Here is a 21,835-nt window from a genome sequence, read left to right as displayed (position 1 = left end):
CTGCAGTTGTGCAGGCACGGTGGTATTTTGTAATATACCTACAGCAATCCACCTGCAGGCATTTCAGCAAAAGGTTTGATGGATTGAGTCTTCCCTCACTGCTGACCTTCTACCTCCCCACCTCATCTGGAGATTGTCCCAAACTCAGCTTGAAGGGTAGTGCTGGGGCAAATGAACTTGGAAGTGGAGCCTCTTCGTACCTGAGAACCACAGCTGCTTCCTCCAAGAGGGGGAAGCAGAAACCCCCAGCCTTGCCAGTCCTGTGGTGTTACCAAAGGTGCCTCATTTGCTTACCAGAACTGTTGGGCACAGTGGCTTTGTTCTGTTCTGCCTGCATGGCTGGGAGGAGCTGGGTGAGCCCGAGGTGTGCACAGTCTGCTGGGTCTCGACCTAGTGGAGTTCCTCAGGGGAGGGTACTGGAACCAGTACTGTTCATCAGCGACCTGGCGGAGGGCACAGAGGGCACTGTCAGCAGGTGTGCTGCTGACACCAAACTGGGGAGAGTGGCTGACCCCCCCTCAGGCTGTGCTGCCATTCAGCCAGGCCTGGACAGGCTGGAGAGCTGGGAAGGGAGAAATGGAATGAGATCAAAGGACAAGGGTAGAGTCCTGCATCTGGGAAGGAGTAACCCCAGGGGCCAGGATGGGCTGGCGACTGACCTGCTGGAGAGCAGCTGTGGGGAAAGGACCTGTGGGTGCTGGTGGACAGAAGGGTGCCCATGAGCCAGCAAGGTGCCCTTGTGGCCACTGCTGCAGGCAGAGAACATCTCCTGTGAGGCCAGGCTGAGGCAGCTGGGGCTGGCAGCTGGCAGCAGAGCAGCCTGAGGGCTGCCCTCAGTGTGTGCTAAAGCTGTGCAGGGCAGTGTCGGGAGGACGCAGCCAGGCTCTGCTCAGGGCTGTGCAGTGACAGCACAAGGGGCACTGGGGGCAAGCTGGGGCAGAGCAGGTGCCAGGGGAACAGGAGGGGGAACTTTGTTGCTGTGAGGGTGGCAGAGCCCTGGAGCAGGCTGCCCAGAGGGGCTGTGGAGTCTCCTGCTCTGGAGCCTTTCCAACCCCACCTGGATGTGCTCCTGTGTGCCCTGCCCTGGGTGCTGCTGCTCTGGCAGGGGACTTGGGCTGAGAGCTCCCTTCCAACCCCAAGGTTCTGTGCTTCTGTGATGCTGTCTCTGGTTTCCAATCATGATGCCGTGTGGTATGCAGATGGTCTGAAGGTGCTCACCTAACAGCTGTGCATTAGCAGGGGGAAAAAGCTGCTTCCAATCACTTTTATAGGGCTTGCAGCCTTTAATACCCACCTGGTAATAGCTGCCTGTGTAATTATCTCTACCTGATCAGTGGAATCAGCTGTCACAAGACCTAGAGCTGGGTCACAACAGCCCTGCGTAGTGCTCCAGGTTGGGGCAGAGTGGCTGGAAAGCAGCCTGGTGGAAAGGGATCTGAGGGTGCTGGTGGACACTCAGCTGAACATGAGCCAGCAGCGTGCCCAGGAAGGCCAACAGCATCCTGGCCTGGATCAGAACCAGTGTCCATCAGGATCAGGGCAGTGATGGTGTCCCTGGACTTGGCCCTGGTGAGGCCACAGCTTGAGTACTGAGTTCAGCTCTGGGCACCACAGCATAGAAAAGACCTTGAGGGACTGGAGGGTGTCCAGAGAAGAGCAATGAGGCTGCTGAGGGGGCATCATAGGGGAGGAGTGGCTGAGGGAATTGGGGTTGTTTAGTCTGGAAAAGAGAAGGCAGAGAAGACTTATTGCTCTTTGCAGCTCCCTGAAAGGAGTTTGGAGTGAGGCTGGGGCTGATCTCTTCTCCTAAGTAACCAGCAACAGGAAAAGAGGCAATGGGTTTGAGTTGTGCCAGGGGAGGTTTAGATTGGACATGAGGAAAAGCTTCTCCAGTGAGAGGAGAGGCTGCTTGGGGAGGTGGTGGAGTCCCCATCCCTGGAGGTGTTGAAGCTGCAGCTGTGGTGCTTCAGGACGTGGGTCAGTGGTGAAGGTAGCTGGGTTAAGGGACAGGGATCTGCTGGAGAGTGTCCAGCGGAGGGCTAAGAGGATGATGAGGGGACTGGAGGGCATGGCTGGTGAGGAGAGGCTGAGAGACCTGGGGCTGTTTAGTCCGGAAAAGAGAAGACTGAGAGGGGATTTGATAAATGTTTGTAAGTATCTGAAGGCTGCTAGGAGAGGGGGGACAGGCTCTGCTCACTGCTCCCTGGCATAGGACAAGGAGCAATGGGTGTGGATTGCAGCAAAAGAGAAGGAGCTTCTTTACTGTAAGGGCACAGGCTGCCCAGAGAGGCTGTGGGGTCTCCTCTGGAGGGCCTGTATGGATGTGTTCCTCTGTGATCTGTGTTAGGTAGTATTGTCCTGCTCTGGCAGGGGGGTTGGGTCCCTTCCAGCCCCTAACATCCTGTTCTGGTTGGGCTCGATGGTCCTCAAGATCTTTTCCAGCTGTAACTGTGGCTCTAGGATAATGGCCATTGGGTTGATACATTTTCATTTTCCTGTGTTCTTTACCCTTTTTTTGCCCCCAGTAATTCGGTTTTCTTTAGCTTGATTGAGTGAAAGTCGGGGACAATATGTGTGTGAATAGCCAAGTGATCCCGGGAGCAAGCCTTGTTTTCTCTGAAGAGCAAACCTAAGAGGCGTTTTGGAGGCCTTGCAACTAAATAGGCTTTGTGTATTTTCAGTGTCGTTTGAAAGACCAGAAACGATGTATTTTAACGTTGGAAAGGAGACTAATGAGTGAAGAGAACTCTGCTTACTCTGAGAGATAATCATCAACTGCACATTTGATGTGTTCGGGTGTTGTCAGCTCTAATGCTCTTTAAGCCTTGTGATGTTTGGCAGGAGGAAATGCCTGAGTCTCTTGCGTGTAGGTTTGCTGGCCGAGGTGTCTTTAGCATGGCACTTCTGACTTGCATAGTTTCAGCAGTAACCATGGTGCTGCAGGAAAACATCTCAGCCCTCTACCTGCTCTGGCACATTTGCTGAAAGGGAAAGAGAGCCTAAAGGTGCAAACTTCTGTGCCCTGCTCTGAGGTGTTTGTGTAACACCCTCCCTGAGCAGGACCTCATGGTGACTGTTTGTAACTCTTCAGGCTTCACTAAGGATATTTCTGGGGCTGAGTGGTGTTTTCTTTAACCATCAGCTCTCCAGATACACCATGAGTGTTTTCAGCACTCTGCTCTTGTGACTGGTTTGGAATCGTTCTTCTTCACGGCGAGGGTGCCAGAGCAGGCTGCCCACAGAGGCTGTGGAGTCTCCTTCTCTGGAGGCTTTCCAAACCTGCCTGAATGCGTTCCTGTGTGAGCTGCCCTGGGTGCTCCTGCTCTAGCAGGGGGAGTTGGACTCGGTGCTCTCTGGAAGACCCTTCCTACCCCTACCACTCTGTGATCCATAATGTTAAAATGAATTGGCATTTATCAAATCTCCTGACCAGAGTTATTAGAACTTCCAGAACCTTAACCCCCTTCCCAGTCATTTTGACTGTGACTTTAAAATGTTTGTCATCTGGTGTGAGGTGGATTTATGGGAGCACAGAAGTTTTAGTGCCTTTTGGCTGGGTGTTTCTGATGACATCACTGTGATCTAGACACAGAGTGTGACTCTAGTTGGTTCCAGCATTAAATAGTTTCATAATTATGCTAGTTTTGGCAGTTTGCTTGGAACCTTTTCCCATCTCTTTAATGAACATGTTTTACTTCTGGGCTTAGGAGGCAGCCACATGCTTGAGAAATTAGCAGTGTGCTCTTAAAGCGAACAGTGAGCACGAGTGTGCAGGTACAGCAAGCTTTGGGGTATATGTCCTGTTAGGAATGTAGTTCCTGTAAGGCTCCTGGCCACTCTTGTCACCTTCCAGTAAATAAAGAAGCCAAGGTTTGCTTTACAAACTGGCAGGCAGGAGCTCTTGAGAGTAGTGTGGCCAAGGAGTGCTGTGCTGCTCTAAAGCCTGCTAATTGTCTAGCACAGAGAGATGGAGGGGATGCTTTCCCTGCCTTGAAATCTACTCATCAAATGGCTGGCCAGGCTGAACGCTGCTTGAATGTAGGTGCAGCCTGTTGCTTGCTGTGGCTTTAGCCACAGGGGTCAGTTTCTGTCTTGCCCTGTGGCACCATCTTTAGACATGTGCCGCTTTGGGTCCGTTGCTTTCGTAGCCGGTTTGCTCTGTGTGGTTCTGGCCTTCCCCCCTCAGAACAGGCTTGCAGCTGAGGGACATGTGAAAAGCTGATGATATTGATGGCTTGAGATGAGAGAGTTTCTTTCAAAATGAGCTCAGGCTGAGGGTTCTCTGCCCCGTTCCAACAAAGCACTCCCCCATACTCCAGACTGTCGGTGATTGTTCCCACCTCTGAAAGTGGTGAAAGCTTCAACCACTCTTAGTTCAACTTTAAATGCTAGTGGGACCTTAAAACGTGGCATGAGCCTGTGGGAAGATTGGCTGAAGGTGGTTGTGTCAGTGCACAGATAGAAAAGTTAGACTTGGATGTAGTTGGGCTTGATACAGTTAACACGTTCAGAACGTTGTCTTCCCCAACCCTCTTTCTTTTTCTCCTGGCCAGCCCACATATCAAAGGGCAAGCATGATGTGATCCTGTTGGATCCAGCTGCTGAATGGTCACCCCGCAGTGCTCTGTGGAAGCCAAAAGTGGGCTCCGGAAGGAGGGCAGTGTGCTAATAGCGCAGTTTGGTCAGTCTGACACGCTGGGGCTTGGTGCCAGTGACACGCAGCTAGCGGCGCGGTGGCTCCTCTGCAGAACACTGTTGTGCTGCCGAGGAGGCAGCTGCACAGCCTCTGCCTGACAGCAAGTCCAAGAATTTTGGCTTGCCAGTCTGTGACCTCATTTTTCTTGGTCAGCTGGAGGTGTGAAGGAGAGGTGAGCTTTGCTCATCGCACCTCGATGAAGAGATTTCCATCAGAGAATTGTCAAGACTGGATGGGACCACAGGGATCATCCAGTTCCAGCCCCACTCCCATGGGCAGGGACACCTCATGCTTGATCAGGCTGCTCAGAGCTACATCCAGACTGGCCTTAAAAACTTCCAGGGATGAGACTTCCACCACCTCCTTGAGCAACCCATTCCAGTCTCTCACCACCCTCAAGGTGAAGAGCTTCTTCCTATCATCCAGGCTGAATCTCCCCACTTCTAGTTTTGCTCCATTCCCCCCAATCCTATCACTACCCAACACCCTAAAAAGTCCCTCAGCAGTTTTCCTGTATGCTCACTGGAAGGCCACAATAAGGTCTCTTTGGAGCCTTTTCTTCTCCAGACTGAATCCCAGGCTTAAAGGTAAACCAAGGGCTTCAGGCTGCTGTTGTTCCTCAAGTATGCCATGAGGAGAGCAGAGGCTTCTCAGGCCATTGTGCTGTGCTTAGAAGTTCTGAGACAGTGCCTCCATCAGAAGGTTGTCAGAAATAACAAAGCAAGCAAATGTCCTCCAAACACAGCTGATGCTAAGCACTCATTTCATTTTTCCTGGATTGGGATGGGGAAAGTCCTGTCTGACTGAAATGGCCAAATAACCATACAACAGTAACCCCCCAGCTTCTTCCAGTGCCTCCTGAGTGGAGAATGTGAAGGCCTGTATGGGTACTCATCCTTGTAGAAGCTGACTACTGCTCTGCTGATACACAGATGAGTCTGTCTGCTGCAGTCCCTTCAGATCATTCACATTTCTGCTTGGCACTGCAGCACTTAACATTTGTTTTCCAGACCCTTCTTTCTGTGACCTTGTTGTGTGATCCCAGTAGTGCCAAGATCTGTTTTGCTTGTTTGGGGCAAGAAACTCCACCTCTGGAGGAGAGCATTTGGCTTGAGGCAGGAGCTGTGAGAGTTTGCTTCCTCTCTAAGCTGCTCTCCTAATACACTCACAGGAATATTGCTTTGCTTTTTTGCCTGGCTGGTTTTGTGTTTGTAGTTGGCTGCATGTCCAGGGTGGAGCTGATGGAAGAGCAGTAGCAGGAGCTGGATTCACCGTGACTCATCTGCTTTGTTTTCCTCTAGCAGGAAGAGCACGAAAGCTGCGGCTCCAGCTCCACAAACCGCAGCACCACGGAGAGCATGAAGGCAGCAGTGAGGCCGCGGCGGGTCCAGCACTCTGCTTCCCCTGACCCCGATTTGCCTCCAGGTAAGGCAGAGGCTCGGGAGCTGCCTTGTGTTCCAGTGGCACACGGTAGCCACACTGCACCCAGGTGCCCACAGTGGTTAAGTTCATAGATTCATGGAATGGTTTGGGTTGGAGGGGACATCCAAAGGTCATGCAGAGCAGCCCCCTCTGCAGTCAGTGGGGACAGCAGGTTGCTCTGAGCTTTGTCACTTCGCACCTGGTATGTCTCCAGGGCTGAGGTCTCAACTACCACCCTGGGCAACCTGTTCCAATATCCCAGCACCCTCATAGTGCAGAACTTGTTCCTAACATCCAGTCTAAATCTCCTGCTAATCTCTACCTGCTTACAAGGCACATAAAGGTGAGTGAAATCCTTGAACATTAGGAAACAGAACCAAATGGCAGTAACCCACAGTTAATCCTTCCATCTTTTCCTGCCCTTTTGTTGAGAATGTAAATTTCCAGAACTCATTTAGTACAGCAAAGATGGTGAACACAGGAAACATGCCATAGAGTTTTCTGATCACTGCTCTCTACTGCTCCTCACCTGCTTGGTGGGTCACCTCAAAGTTCTTTCCTCCTAGTTTTTCAGACATTTCATTTTCAGATTCTAACGCCACAAAGATGATCTGAGGGCTGGAGCACCTCTGTTATGAGGACAGACTGAGGGAGCTGGGGGTGTGCAGGCTGGAGAAGAGAAGGCTCCAGGGGTACCTTAGAGCTGCCTGCCAGTGCCTGAAGGGATCATAGAATCAGTCAGGGTTGGAAGGGACCACAAGGAGCAGCCAGTTCCAACCCCCCTGCCATGCCCAGGGACACCCTACCCTAGAGCAGCCTGGCCACAGCCTCAGCCAGCCTGGCCTGAAACACCTCCAGCCATGGGGCCTCAACCACCTCCCTGGGCAACCCATTCCAGCCTCTCACCACTCTCCTGCTCAACAACTTCCTCCTCACCTCCAGCCTCAATCTCCCCATCTCCAGCTTTGCTCCATTCCCCCTAGTCCTGGCACTCCCTGCTGGCCCTCCCCAGCTTTTTTGGAGGTCCCTTTCAGATCCTGGCAGGCCACCAGAAGGTCACTTGGGGGCCTCCTCTGCTCCAGCCTGCACAGCCCCAACTTTTCCAGTCTGTGCTCACAGCAGAGCTGCTGCAGCCTCTGAGCATCCTCCTGGCCCTGCTCTGGACACTCTCCAGCATCTCCACATCCCGCTTGTAGTGGGGGCTCCAGAGCTGCATGTAGTACTCCAGGTGGGGTCTCAGCAGAGTGGAGTAGAGGGGGAGAATCCCCTCCCTGGCCCTGCTGGCCACATTTCTGCTGCTGCAGCCCAGGCTCTGCTTGGCTTTCTGGGCTGCAAGTGCACACTGCTGGCTCCTGTTGAGCTTCTGGTCCAGCAGCACCCCCAAGTCCCTCTCCTCAGGGCTGCTCTCCAGCTTGGCACTGCCCAGCCTGGATTTGTGCTTGGCATTGTCTTGACCCAGCTGCAGGACCTTGCACTTGGTCTTGTTGAACCTCATGAGGTTGGCTTGTGCCCACCTCTGCAGCCTGTCCAGGTCCCTCTGGATGGATCCCTGCTCTCCATCTGTTTCCCTGCAGGATGGCTGCAGAGGGACTGCTCCTGAGGGTGTCTGCAGACAGGCCAAGGGGGAATGGTTTGGAGCTGAGGCAGAGCAGGATTAGACTGGAGCTGAAGAAAAAGCTCTTCAGTGTGAGAGTGGTGGGAGTCTGGCCCAGGCTGCCCAGGGAGGCTGTGGCTTCCTCCTGCCTGGGTATGCTCAAGGCCAGGCTGGATGAGGCCTTGAGCAGTTGAGTCTAGTTGAGAGGTGTCCCTGCCCATGGTGGTGAGGTTGGAGGAGATGAGCTCTGAGGTCCTTTCCAACCTGTGCCACTCCAGGATTCTATGGTTATCAAGTCCTGTACCACTTCTTTTTCTCCCCCCAACATAAAATGTAGCTCAGTTGAAGTGGGAGATTTTTTTAATGATAAATGCATCTCTGTGTAAACCCCACCAGAGTCAGGGATGTGAGACATGTGATCTTAGTAGCTGTGTAACTCTGCCTGAGCTTGTGCAGGAGTTTGGAGCATGTGGTGTCGTTCTGTGCAGGATGAAATGGGAGCATGCAGGAATGAGTTGCAGTTGGATTTCTTGGGGCAAGTGATTTTTAGACGGGTTAAGGATGCAATGCGGTTGTTGGGCTTGTTGCTGTCTTGGGGGAGTAGAGTGCTCTCACAGGAGAAAGCTGACATGCAGTGTGTGGACTCTTATGCACTACACAGTGTTGTCAGGCTTTGCAGTGAGTGCTTCGGGAGTCAGATCTGGAGGCTCTCTTAGCTGTGAGACCCAAGGTGCTCCAGTGGCTTGGACTCGCAGTGCTCTGGCATCTGCTGCTGCCTACCATGGACAGCGCTTCGGCTCCGGCAGCTCCTTGGTGTTTGCTCCTCAGGTCCCACCTGAGAACAAAAGGAATGGCTGAGAGCAGCCCTGAGGAACAGGCCCTGGGGTGATGAGAAGCTCAGCATGAGCCTGCAGTGAGAGTGCAGCCCAGACAGCAACCCTGTGCTGGGCTGCAGCAAGAGCAGTGTGGGCACAGGGCAAGGGAGGGGATTCTGCCCCTTGGCTCTGCTCTCCTCACACCCCACCTGCAGTCCTGGGTGCAGTTCTGCAGCCCCCAGCACAAGCAGCACATGGAAGTGTTGGAGCCAGTCCAGAGGAGGCCACCAAGACGCTGAGAGGGCTGCAGCAGCTCTGCTGTGAGGACAGACTGAGAGAGTTGGGGCTGTGCAGCCTGGAGAAGAGAAGGCTTTGAGGAGACCTTGGAGTGGCCTTGCAGGATCTGAAGACGGCTACAGAGTGCTGGGGAGGGACTATTGACAAGGTCTGGTAATGACAGGATGAGGAGGAATGGGTTTAAAGTGACAGGTTGGAGATTGAAAGTGGATGTTAGGAAGGGGTTCTTTGCAGTGAGGGTGGTGAGACACTGGCACAGGTTGCCCAGGGAGGTTGTGGCTGCTCCCTCCCTAGAGGTCTTGAAGTCCAGGTTGGATGAGGCCTTGAGCAACCTGTTCTAGTGGGAGGTGTCCCTGCCTATGGCAGGGGCTTGGAACTGGCTGAGCTTTGAGGTCTCTTCCAATCTAAACCATTCCATGATTCTAGGTTTGGCTAAGAGTTGGGTAGTTGTGCTGCCTTCTGTGACAGCTTTAGGGGTGCAGTTGCTCAAGATTGTTTCTGGTGTGGTATCTGTGGACCTCTCAGAAAGGCTTGGTCTTAGTGTATGTCTGGAGGCCTGCTTCTTGTAATGTTGACACCTGGGATGAAGTTAGAGCACTCCAAAAGATGTGTTTCCACAGATCCAGATGCAGTATGCACATCAGAAATCCTAGAGTGGTTGGAAGGGACCTGAGAGATCATCTCCTCCAACCTCCCTGACATGGGCACCTCTCCACTAGATTCGGCTGCTCAAGGCCTCATCCAGCCTGATCTTGAACCTCATCCACAGCCTCCTTGGGCAATCTGTTCCAGAGTCTCACCACCTTTGTACTGAAGAACTTCTTCCTCAGCTCTACTCTAACCCTGCTCTGCCTCAGCTCCAAACCATTCCCCCTTGGCTTGTCTCTAGACATCCTCAGGAGCAGTCCCTCTGCAGCCTTCCTTCAGGCACTGGCAGGCAGCTCTGAGGTGCCCCTGGAGCCTTCTCTTCTCCAGGCTGCCCACCCCCAGCTCCCTCAGTCTGTGCTCACAGCAGAGCTGCTCCAGCCTTTGGAGCATCTTTGGTTTGGATCTCTTGGTGTTTTCAGGCTTCTGTCCCCTGTGATTTGCTGCATATCTTGGGCACTGCCTGACATAAGTGCACTGAATGCTGAAGCATGTTGAGTTCCCTGATTTTGAGATGGAGAAGGGACACTGATACCTGGTTTGTTTCAGGTGTGGTTTTTAACAAGTGTACAGGTTGGAAGTAGCAACATCAGTGAAAAACGAATGTGGCAACTCTTGTAACTCCTCCGAACTGGTTTTGTTCCATAGGCTATGTTCAGAGTCTGATTAGGAGAGTTGTGAACAATGTCAACATCGTCATCAACAACCTCATCTTGAAATATGTGGAGGATGACATTGTCCTCTCTGTCAACATCACTTCTGCAGAGTGCTACACAGTCAATGAGTTCTGGGATCGAGCGTTCATGGACGTCTCTGGTGAGTGCAGATGTTCCTATTTTAGGGGGCACTCTTCACAGAGTCACTGACCTCTGAGTTGAGCTGTCCTCACTGATAGCTGGTCGAGGTGCAAGCTGGGCACAGTAGTAGTGTTTAAAGTCGCACAACTGATGTGTGGCAGAGTGGGGAATGCAGTGGCTTTCTGACCTCTGGGCTCACTTCTTTGTTCTGGCTGAGGCTGCCGTGAGCTAGCACAACAGAATTACAAAGTGCTTGCTGCTAAGGTCACTGGAATGAGCTCTTGTTTGTGTTGGCAGATTGGAAAGAAAACCTGGGAGGAAATACTCACAGTTCTTCCTGAGAGAATGGTGCCAGTGGTGATGCCAGTAGTGGTCACTCATGCCAACAGTATTGCTGGGCCTTTGCTTGCACAGGAAGCATTACTCTTCTTTTATAAACAGATAGAAGGTAGAGTGGAGGGGTGAGAATCTGAATTGGATGTGAGCAGATTGTCCTCACTTCTGAAGTACTGAGCTGAAAAAGTCTGTGACTCCTTAAATGACTCTCTTTAGCCATGTAAGGAGATACTGTGCTGGTGATCTGAACAATCAACACAACTATCCTGCCTTGTTTTCCTCTTGGGAGGAAGGTGTATGCATCACTGATCTTTCTTATGCAATATATTCTGTTTTTTTAACCTCTCTGTTTCTTTTCAAAGCCACTGATCTGGTCCTGAGAAAGATGATCAACTTCTCTGACTGCACAGTTTGCCTTGATAAGAGAAATGCCAGTGGCAAAATTGAATTCTACCAGGAGCCTCTGCTCTATAAATGTTCTTTCAGGACTCGTCTGCATTTCACTTATGATAACCTCAACTCCAAAATGCCATCTATTATTAAAGTAGGTATCCACAGCATCTCTTACTTTTTAATTATTCTGCTGACTTGGGAACTTCTGAGGCTTTTCAAATTCTCTCTTGAAATGTAAAGTAAAAGGCAGAGCTAATGCCATTGCTTTTCGCCATCGGGATGTCCTGATCGTGTTTTCTTCATGTGGTGCAGTTAGTCCTTGCACAGTGACAGCTTGCAAGGAAGGAGTGCTCTCTAATCTTTGTTTTCCCTGAGGTTTTGAAAAACAAAGTGTAATCACTATAAGGAGAGAAATAGAACTCTGCAGATAATCTTGTACAGGAAAAACACAATCCTAGTGCCAGAGCAGGAGCACCTAGGACAGGGCACACAGGAACGCATCCAGCTGGGTTTGGAAAGGCTCCAGGGAAGGAGACTCCAGAACCTCTCTGGGCAGCCTGCTCCAGGCCTCTGTTGGTCTTACAGTGAAAAACTTTTTCCTCACCTTGAGCTGGAATTTCCTGTGGTTGAGTTTGTCCTTTGCTCCTGTCCTGTCACTGAAAGGCGTCTGGCTCCTGCCTCGTGACAGCCACTCTGCAGGGCGCCCACCAGGGTGGAGCAGAGGGGGATGAGACCCTCCATCTGCTGGACACACTCTTTTAGTGTACCCCAGGATCCCATTGGCCTTCCTGGCCACCAGGGCACATTGTGCCCTGGAGAACTTCTCATGAACCAGGACTCCAGGGTCCTTCTCTGTGGAGCTGCTCTCGAGCAGTCCAAGCTGTTTGAGCAGTAATGTTGCTGTAAAAAGTGACAATTTATTGTTATCTTCTTTACCGTTTTTAGTGGATCCTGGACTAAACCAGATGGGAATGCAGTGGGGCTGTCTTTGCCAGTCATCATTTATAGCCCTGTGCCTGGTGTTGTTGTAGCTTTTGTTGTCAGAAGTCAGAATGCACACTCAAAAGTGACCTGGGGTGGTGTGGTCTGAGGGGGTGATGGCTTCAGTGATGGCAGAGCCGGGGTGTTAATTGTGTGTTACTTGCCTTTGTGCTCTTTTGTGTTCTAGATCCACACCTTAGTGGAGAGCTTGAAGCTTTCAATCTCTGATCAGCAGCTTCCTATGTTCATACGTATAATGCAGCTTGGGATTGCTCTTTATTATGGGGAAATAGGCAGCTGCAGAGATGGGGAATGTGAAGATCTGGCTGGCCATGCTAAAGATACACTGGGAAATGGCACAGGTGAGTGCAAGCTTTACTCTGTAAGAGCAATTTGTTTGCTTCTTACAAATATGAATGGCCAGGGCTAGTGCTTGCAAAGTACTTTGGCAGGCTGCAGTTGGGTAGAGGCTGGGTAGGTGTGCAGAGCTCTAACAGCTTTTTCTAGGTTATGTCTGAAAAGTATTCTGGTGCTCCTGGCTAAACTCAGCTTAAACTTTAGAGAGATGATTTCAGTCGTGACCCAGTAGGATGCATTGGTGTTTGTCACTGTATGATGCAAGGCTCCTGTCTGTAGGCAGCTTTGACTTCTCTCCTGTTTTTCTGTTTTGATTCAGAGTGGCTGCTGCCAGTGGTTTGAAATCTTTCTTTGAAAGGTGCCTCTGAGAATGGCTGTTTCAGCAGCTGCTCTAAACAGCAGAGCACTGCTTTGTGCTGGCTTTGCAGTACTGCTGTCCTTCTACATTGGCAGCTCTTCTCTGCTGCTTATTTCTGTGTAACATTTATTGCCATTCTCTTTATCTTCGTGTGATGGCTTCCCACCTGCTGCTTCCCAGATACTGTTAGGGTTAAAGCAGGGATGGATTTTGAGCAGTGAACCTTTCCCTCCAGCCTCAATTTTCTGTTGTTTTTCCAGGGGATACCAACTTTGCTAATGCACTTATATACAAACACACACAGGCTGGATGTTAGGAGGAAGTTGTTGGCAGAGAGAGTGATTGGCATTGGAATGGGCTGCCCAGGGAGGTGGTGAAGTTGCCGTGCCTGGAGATGTTGAAGCCAAGCCTGGCTGGGGCACTTAGTGCCATGGTCTGGTTGACTGGATAGGGCTGGGTGCTAGGTTGGGCTGGCTGAGCTTGGAGCTCTCTTCCAACCTGCTTGATTCTATGACTCTCTCTCTATACACACACACTATATATATATGTATATATTTGTCTGGTTGTATGCTGAGGTTTTATGTTTGTTAGGGATTTGCAGTGTTATAAGGCATAGAGGTGCTTAGTTTATACTAACATCTCAGATTTCTAAGGACAGGCTGAGGAAGCTGAAGTTGTTCAGCCTGGAGAAGAAAAGGCTCTGAGGAGACCTTACAGCAATCTTCCAGTACCTAAAGGGGGCTACAAGCAGGCTGCAGAGGGACTGTTTGCAAAGGCCTGCAGGGACAGGACAAGGGGCAATGGTTTGAAGTTAGAGAAGAGTAGATTTAGGTTGTATGTGAGGAACAAGTTTTTCATCATGAGGGTGGTGGAACAGGTTGCCCAGGGAGGTGGTTGAGGCCACATCCCAGGAGCTATTTAAGGTCAGGCTTGCCAGAGCTCTGAACAAGCTGATGTAGTGGAGGATGTTGCTGCTGATTGCAAGGGGCTTGGACTGGATGAGCTTCGGAGGTGCCCTGCAACCCAAAGCATTCTGTGATTCTTAGGGTGGTGAAATGACTTAAGTGAAGATAAGGTTAAGACAGAAGACATCTACCTAGAAGTGCTCAGTCTAGGGTGGAATTAGAGATTCTCAGGTCCAAATAAGAGTAAAATCTTTGGCAAGGCATCTCTTGTCATCCTCATTTCTTGTCTGTGTCCTCAGGAAGGTTGAATTGCTGTCTGTAAATGTACAGCAGAATGCAAGTGACAGCTGTGAATGTCACTTCCAAGTGCTTAATGAAATAGGCACCTCTAAAACCCCAGAACTGTGTAGCTCCTCCCTTGAGCAGACAGAGCTGTCAGAAGGGGCAGCCAGGCTGAGCTTGCAGTGGGATGAACAACCAGCACAGTTGTTGTTCAGCTGCTCTGTGCTCAAGCATCATTGCACTGGGTTGCACGTTCAGATTTATTTGATGCAATGATCTCCTCCAGAGCACAAACCAGATTGCAGTTGTTGGGAGGCCAAGCCAGAGCTGGAGAGGTGTTTCTAGAAGTCTATTTCTGTCTTCACTGAAAAATATTTTGCCACATAGAGACTAGAGCTGTCATGAACTCTTCCTTCACACTGCTTGTGTAGGCTGAATATGAGGCAGCAGTGTGCCCAGGTGGGCAGCAGAGCCAGTGACATCCTGGGCTGGCTCAGCAGCAGTGTGGCCAGCAGGACAAGAGCAGTCCTTCTGCCCCTGGGCTCAGCACAGCTCAGGCCACACCTTGAGTGCTGTATCCAGCTCTGGGCTCCTCCATTGCAGAGAGATGTTGAGGTGCTGGAAGGTGCCCAGAGCAGGGCAGCAAGGCTGGGGAGGGGCCTGGAGCACAGCCCTGTGAGGAGAGGCTGAGGGAGCTGGGGGTGTGCAGCCTGCAGCAGAGGAGGCTCAGGGCACAGCTCATTGCTGTCTGCAGCTGCCAGCAGGGAGGCTGTAGCCAGGTGGGGTTGGGCTCTGCTGCCAGGCAAGCAGCACCAGAAGAAGGGGACACAGCCTGAAGCTGTGCCAGGAGAGGTCTAGGCTGGATGTTAGGAGGAACTTCCTGGCAGAGAGAGTGATTGGCATTGGAATGGGCTGCCCAGGGAGGTGGTGGAGTGTCCGTGGCTTGAGGTGTTGAAGCCAAGGCTGGCTGGGGCACTTAGTGCCATGGTCTGGTTGGTTGGATAGAGCTGGGTGCTAGGTTGGGCTGGGTGAGCTTGGAGCTCTCTCCCAGCCTGGCTGATTCCATGATGAACAGTTCCTGTGCAGCTCAGTGTCTGTGTGCACACCAGAGGCCTGTGTGCATGCACAGGCACACACATGGCTGCATGCATGCTCACACTGAGAGAACTTGGGCATATTTCTTCTTTTCCCCTCATAGTCAATGCTGCTGAGCAGGAGTAACAAAGTGCCACGAGCCAGGTGACCAGTGCCATGAGTTTGGCAGTTCACTGGTTTTACTTCTGGCTTTGCATCCTATCTGTGTATGGGAAGGGAAGAGCACCCCATGCTTTATCAGTTCCTTGTGGTCCATTTCTCTTCCAGATTTCCAACCACAGATGTGAACTTTTCTGAGCAAACTTCAAATGTGGTTGTGTTATTTTCAGGAAAAAAATGGTGCTGGAGTACAATAAGAAACTAAATATGTTATCTGCTGAGCTTTATTAGCCACAGTGCTCTGACTCTTTTTTTCCCCCCAAAGACTAAGGCTTTGTGAAAGCCAAGATTAATTCCACTGTAATTGTGCCTAGATTCTGTACAGTTTAATAATGTACAGACCTCCTTTAGAGATTCTATTTTTATGACTCTCTGAAAGGGTTCTGAAGATTCATTAAACAATTTAACCCACCCTTCCAGTTTAAAGAACTGACTGGGTTCAGTTATCACTCATTGTTTTGGCTGGGATTTAGGTTTCTGATGCCAGTACTGGAGTGATAAAATAAATCACCTCTCTAAGAATATCCCAGCAGCAGTTTGGTTTTGTATACCTAAACATAAGACTGAGAGCTTGAGATACAGCAGCAGGGAGGCCTGTCTCATGGACATGTATTTTGCTGCCTGAGCAAAGTCTCTTCAAATTCTGTTAAGCTGAAAACATTTAAAATACAAAAGTAAAATTGTAGGTGCCCTCATGCAGCCCAAAAGGGAAATCATGTCCTAGGCTGCAACCAGAGCAGTGTGGGCAGGAGAGGGGATCCTGTCCCTTGGCTCTGCTCTGCTCAGACCTCACCTACAATCCTACCTCCAGTGCTGCTGTCCCCAGCAGCAGAAGGACACAGAGCTGCTGGAGTGAGGCCAGAGGAGGCCACAAAGATGCTCCAAGGGCTGGAGCAGCTCTGCTGTGAGCACAGGCTGAGGGAGCTGGGGGGGTGCAGCCTGCAGAGGAGAAGGCTCCAGGGGCACCTCAGATCTGCTGCCAGTGCCTGAAGGGATCCTGCAGGAAGGCTGCAGAGGGACTGCTCCTGAAGGTGTCTGGAGACAGGCCAAGGTGAATGGTTTGGAGCTGAGGCAGAGCAGGGTTAGAGTGGAGCTGAGGAAGAAGTTGTTGAGTTTGAGGGTGGTGAGAGCCTGGCACAGGCTGGGGGTCTTCAAGGCCAGGTTGGATGCAGTGCACAGCAATAAAACTATTCCTTAGTTTTTTGTTTTTGTTGGAGCGGGGAGGAAAATATTAATGAGTTAAGCATTTGGAAACATTCAGGAATGTAAAGGTCTACTTATTTTCTGTCTTTTTAAACCAACTGTGAAATGCTGTCCTAGATAAATGTCACATCCTGTAACCTGCACTATGGTCAATGAATTTTCAAGCATGCTGGACTTCAAATTCAGTTTTGTTTCAAAAGGTGCAGAGGATGAAACAAGCTCAGTGATGCAATATCCTACGCAGTTTATCAGTCAAGATCCTTATCTGCATCAAGATGATGACCAGCAGCAAGGATGGGTTTCTTGGGCTTGGTCTTTTGTTCCTGCCATTGTGAGTTATGAGGATGAGGAGAACGACTCTGGTGGAATTGATGAAGGCATGATGCTCCACCAGCAGAAATCTCAGTCCCTCAAGGATCCTGTTATCTCAGTTGGGTTTTACTGTACGAAGGCAACAGTGACTTTTAAGGTAAGAAGATAGTTTTTCACTGAAAGGCTGTCAAGTTCTGGCCTAGGCTCTCCAGGGGGGTGGTTGAACCCCCGTGGCTGGAGAGGCGGTGCTGAGCGATGTGATTTAGCACTAGCCCTGGCAGAGCTGGAGAATGGTTGAAGTCAATGATCCGAGAGGGCTTTTCCAACCAAAATGATCTTGAAGGGAAAGCACACAGACACACACAAATAGATTCTGAATTGGCAAAGTACTTGTAAATGTGCCAGACTGTATATAACACATTCTCTGGGTGTCACTGTACTTGAACGTGGCTCTTGGTTTGACAGTTAAGCTTGCACTAAATCAAAGACAGTGCTCTTCAAACCAGCAAGCAGTCCTGTTTCTCTGAGCAGCAAAATAAATCAAGATGAGTTTTGTCATTTTGAGTCTTTCAGATGATTGGCTGCCACCTGCAGCTCCCTGCCCCTTTTCTGCCCGTTTGGCCTCTTGGCTCTGCACAGCAGAGAGTTCTAAGGAGCTTCATGGCTACTTTCTCCTAGCTGGTTTGGTTTGGGGGTGTAGCAGAGCATTTAGCTGCTCAGCAGCTGTCAGAGAGGATGAGACAAGTATCTTTGGGAGCTGCAGGCATCTGTGAATAGGTTGATACTTTCCTGACAAATCTGGTTGCAAAGCTTCAGGACATAAAGCATCAAGTGACATTCAGTCATCTTTTGTGTCAGCCTGCTTCAAGGCTCAATTAAAAAAACAACCCAACACAAACAGGCTGGAAGTGAGTAGTGGAAGATCTTTTCTTCCTCTCTAATTATATCATAGAATTGGAGAATGGTTTGGGTTGAAAGGGACCTCCAAAGGTCATCCAGTCCAGTCCCCTGCGATCAGCAGGGACATGCTGCACTAGATCAGGTTGCTCAAAGCCTTATCCAGCCTGACCTCAAATATCTCCTGGGATGGGGCCTCAGCCACCTCCCTGGGTAACCTGTTGCAGTGTTCCAGCACCCTCATGGTGCACAACTTATTCCTAATACTCATCTGAATCTGCTCTTCCTCTAGTTTGGAGCCATTGCCCCTCATCCTGTCCCTGCAGGCCTTTGCAAACAGTCCTTCTGCAGCCTTCTTGTAGCCCCCTTCAGGTACTGGCAGGCTGCTATTACGTCTGCCTGGAGCCTTCTCTTGCTCCAGGCCAAACACCCCCAGCTCCCTCAGCCTGTCCCCATAGCAGAGGGCCCCCAACCCCCTGACCATTTTTGTGGCCTCCTCTGGAGCTGCTCCATCAGGTCCTTGTCCTTCCTGTGTTGAGGGCTGCAGAGCTGGACACAGCACTGTAGGTGAGGTCTCAGCGGAGCAGAGGGGCAGAATCATCTCTCCAGATGTGATCAGTTCCTTATCCACTGGAGAGTCCCAGCCACCACATCCATGTCTCTCCAGCTTAGAGAGAAGGATGCTGGTGGGAGCTGGGATGGTGAAACTCGATTTCTTGTGATCAAGGCTGAGCAGATTCTTGCCTTTGCACGGTGCTGTGCAGCAGGAATCTTTCTGCTCTTTCCTCACGTGAGAGAACTGCTGGAAAGTGCCATGGCCTCTCTTCTGACCATGCTTTGCTGGGCTGAGCTTTCCTGGTGCTTCACTGGCAAGTTTCTGCATTTTCTCTCAGGAAGTGATCAAGCCTACTCCAAATGCAACATCTCCCATTCTGTGAGTGCTGTGGGGTGCTAATACGGTGATGGGGAAACAGAGTTCCTTGTCCTGCTTGCACGCAGAGAATGCATGGAATGAATGCTGTGGTTCAGACTTTGGCCAGCAGCAGGTCAGGTTTCTGCATTAGCATTCTGAGCAGTGGATACCATTGCAGCCGAGCAGGCTGCCAAATGAAACGGCGCTTCCTAAGGACGCCCAGAATGGCTCTTGGAATGACTGCCTTCTTCTAATCAATTAATTGCTTTTCCTCTCCAAAAATTGCAAACAGCTGAAGGGTGATCAGTGATTTTTTTTTTTTTCCCCTCCCTCCCCCACTTTTGTTTCCCCCCATCCAATTTTTGAGGACATTTGGATTACAACATTTTAATGTGAGACCACATCCATGTGTCTCCACTCCTGGAAATAATGAGAGCTGAGGGATATTTTTCTGTAGAAGGTAGAAAGCTACTTCAGCTGCTCAGCAAAGCTCAGTCTGGTTTTTAAATGCAAAATGGGAGACCTTCATTATTTTGTGACTCTTTTCCTCTCTCCTTTGCTGCATGTGACAGGATTTTTATCTGATTGTGTGTTTTACCAGTGGCCATTTTCATAGTGGAATCACATAGGAAGTGTGAGTGCATGGTTCTCAAGAGGAGTTTAACTGTATTAAAAATGTGTCCTTGCTATGATGCTGCTGAATTATTTGCTGGGAAGAAATGTTTTTTTTTCCCTGTGATTCTGTAAGGTAGTCCTGGGCCCCTCAGCTCAAGAAGGAGCTCAGGGAACTGCTCGAGAGCACCCAGCCCAGAGCCCCCAGGCTGCAGCAGGCAGAGAACATCTCCTGTGAGGCCAGGCTGAGGCAGCTGGGGCTGGCAGCTGGCAGCAGAGCAGCCTGAGGGCTGCCCTCAGTGTGTGCTAAAGCTGTGCAGGGCAGTGTCAGGAGGACGCAGCCAGGCTCTGCTCAGGGCTGTGCAGTGACAGCACAAGGGGCACTGGGGGCAAGCTGGGGCAGAGGAGGTGCCAGGGGAACAGGAGGGGAAACTTTGTTGCTGTGAGGGTGGTAGAGCCCTGGAGCAGGCTGCCCAGAGAGGCTGTGGAGTCTCCTGCTCTGGAGCCTTTCAAGGCCTGTCTGCATGTGTTCCTCTGATCTGTGCTAGGTTGTGTGCTCCTGCTCACACAGGGGTCTCGAGCTGGATGATCTCCTTGGGTCCTCTCCAGCCTCTGATAGCCTGTGATCCTGTGTGCCCTGCCCTGCCCTGGCAGGGAGCATGGACTGGCTGATCTCTGGAAGTCCCCTCTGGCCCCTGACGCTCTGTGGCAGCAGTTCAGCAGCCTCTTTGATGCTGTGCTTATAAAGCAGCTTTCTCTCTGTGTCCTTCATTTTCTCCCATAATTTCTCTTTAGAAACTAAAACTACTGCAGAGGACTCAGAATGTTCTGTTGAGCAGCCTTAAACCAGAAGCTGAATACAAGGAGTTCTGACTGGGACAATGCCTTACAGCTGTTTAATTGTACCTTCTTCCTGCTTGTGACTAAGTTTTGGGCCCTGGCTTGTCTTCGGGAGGGCTGTCCATTAGTGATGGTGCTGGTTAGTACTGCTGCTAACTCATGTGAGGTGTCTATCCTGTTGTTTCACAGCTCACTGAAATGCAAACTGAGAGTAGTTACTACAGCCCTCAGAAAGTCAAATCCAAAGAAGTTTTATGCTGGGAACAAGAGGGAACCACGGTTGAGGTAATTTTCCATTGCAGGTTTGGGGTTCTTTGGTTTGTTTTAAATGATGAAGTCATTACCAAGAAGATATGGGGAAATGATTTCAGTCCAGATTTTTTAACATCCTGCTGTAATTGGGTGTGTTTGTTACAGGAGTCCCCTAGAGTATTCCTGAGTGTCAAGTGCCATAGTGATCAGACCCTGGAGTTGCCCCCTCCAAGTGCCCTATTTGGTTAACTTCACTTTTATTTAAGTCTAAATACATAACCATATTGTGGTTCACTTTCTCCACCTTTTCTGTTTCTCTTGGAGTTGAATTCTTCAGAATATCTCTTCACTTTTTTGCCCTCACTAGGTCCTCATGAAAGGTGAACCTTTCTTTGATTGCCAAATAGGCTTTGTTGGCTGCCAAGCTATGTGCCTTAAAGGAATTATGGGGATTAAGGACTTTGAAGAGAACATGAACAGGAGTGATGAGGTGAGTGTGCTGAGCTACCAGCTGCCATGCTGAACAAGGGGTTCTGGTGTGTGTGCCTTGTCAGCTCCTGGCCAGCTTCTCATCCACCAGCAGCCCCGAGGCCTTTTCTGCAGGACTGCTCTCAATCTCCTCAGCCCCCAGCCTGAACTGCTACTGAAGGTTGCCCTGACCTAGGGGCAGGGCCTTGAACTTTGCCTTATTCAACCTCAGGAGGCTCTCCTGAGCCCGGTTCTTTAGCCTGTCTGTGTCCTTCTGGGTGGCATCCCTCCCCTCAGTCTTACCAGCTGCACCACTCAGCTTGGCATCAGCAGCAGCCTTGCTGCCTGCAGCCCTGGTGAGGATACTGAGCAGTGCTAGTCCCAGTACGGACCCCTGAAGGTCACCACTTGGCACCCAGTGCCATCTGGACACTGAGCTTTGTATGCAGTCATCCAGCTAATTGCTCATCTAATGACCAGTGCAGCCATCACATCTGTATGCCTTCAGTCCAGGGGGCAGGGAGGGAGTGGGCAGGAGCTTCAGTATTGTTGGAGTGGAGCTCTAATTGTTCTCATTCACCACAAAATGTGCTCTTGATGCTCTCACAGCACTGGTGTGTTATGGCAGACCTGAAACTGCTCTGTTCACATCACTGTGTCTTGTCTTCTTTCTCCCTGCTTTGCTATTTTCTGCTACCTGACAAAGGAGGCCTACTTCTTTAACTGTGGAGAGAGTCTGAGTGCAAAGGGGATGACCTACCTCACCAACTCCCTGTTCGACTACAGGAGCCCAGAAAACAACGGCACTCGTGCGGAGTTCATACTGGATGCAGCTCAGCATAAGGTCAGAGGACTACTTTTTTCTTAGGAGAAAACACCTTCTGATGCTCCCTAAGGTGTTACCAGTGATTGTTTAAGTCTGAGTCCTACTAGAGCACTGATGCTCATTACTTGGTTGTGCTTAACCAAGTCCTACTTTGCGGATGGCTGAAAAAAGAAAGGTAAAGCAGCCAAAAAAATGTGAAGCAGCCAAGGCCAGGTAAAGCAGCCTGTGTTTTGTATATAAGAAATAAAGTGATCTAAACATGTCCAAGAGAAATCCCAAGGCCTTCCTGCCCCAAAAGCTACCTGCCTGCCTTTAGTTTTCAAAAGCTCTGACTGTGGAACACCTTCAGAGGAGAGCTATCAGAGGTTGTCACCATCAGA

The 21,835-nt window shown here is 50.5% G+C and overlaps 1 protein-coding gene across 6 annotated transcripts in view; it reads left to right on the top strand.

Annotated features, from left to right (window-relative positions):
- VPS13B (vacuolar protein sorting 13 homolog B) overlaps nt 1–21,835 on the top strand; it is a 333,604-nt gene that overhangs the window by 20,024 nt on the left and 291,745 nt on the right. For 4 of the 6 annotated variants that reach the window (XR_010304753.1, XM_064154028.1, XM_064154026.1 and 1 more), the window contains exons 4-11: nt 5,998–6,121; nt 10,118–10,285; nt 10,965–11,146; nt 12,164–12,338; nt 16,536–16,804; nt 20,099–20,194; nt 20,529–20,651; nt 21,336–21,473. Coding sequence is in view for 5 of the 6 variants with exons in the window: in XM_064154028.1 (XP_064010098.1) it covers nt 5,998–6,121; nt 10,118–10,285; nt 10,965–11,146; nt 12,164–12,338; nt 16,536–16,804; nt 20,099–20,194; nt 20,529–20,651; nt 21,336–21,473 (1,275 nt within the window). In the remaining variant the exon portion in view is untranslated. The remainder of the gene's footprint in view (nt 1–5,997; nt 6,122–10,117; nt 10,286–10,964; nt 11,147–12,163; nt 12,339–16,535; nt 16,805–20,098; nt 20,195–20,528; nt 20,652–21,335; nt 21,474–21,835) is intronic. The other 2 variants (XM_064154029.1, XM_064154027.1) reach the window with 1 other exon arrangement.

Source organism: Pogoniulus pusillus, chromosome 14, assembly GCF_015220805.1.
Source record: "Pogoniulus pusillus isolate bPogPus1 chromosome 14, bPogPus1.pri, whole genome shotgun sequence".
Taxonomy (NCBI): Eukaryota; Metazoa; Chordata; class Aves; order Piciformes; family Lybiidae; genus Pogoniulus; species Pogoniulus pusillus.
This window is presented reverse-complemented; position numbering and strand designations above follow the sequence as displayed.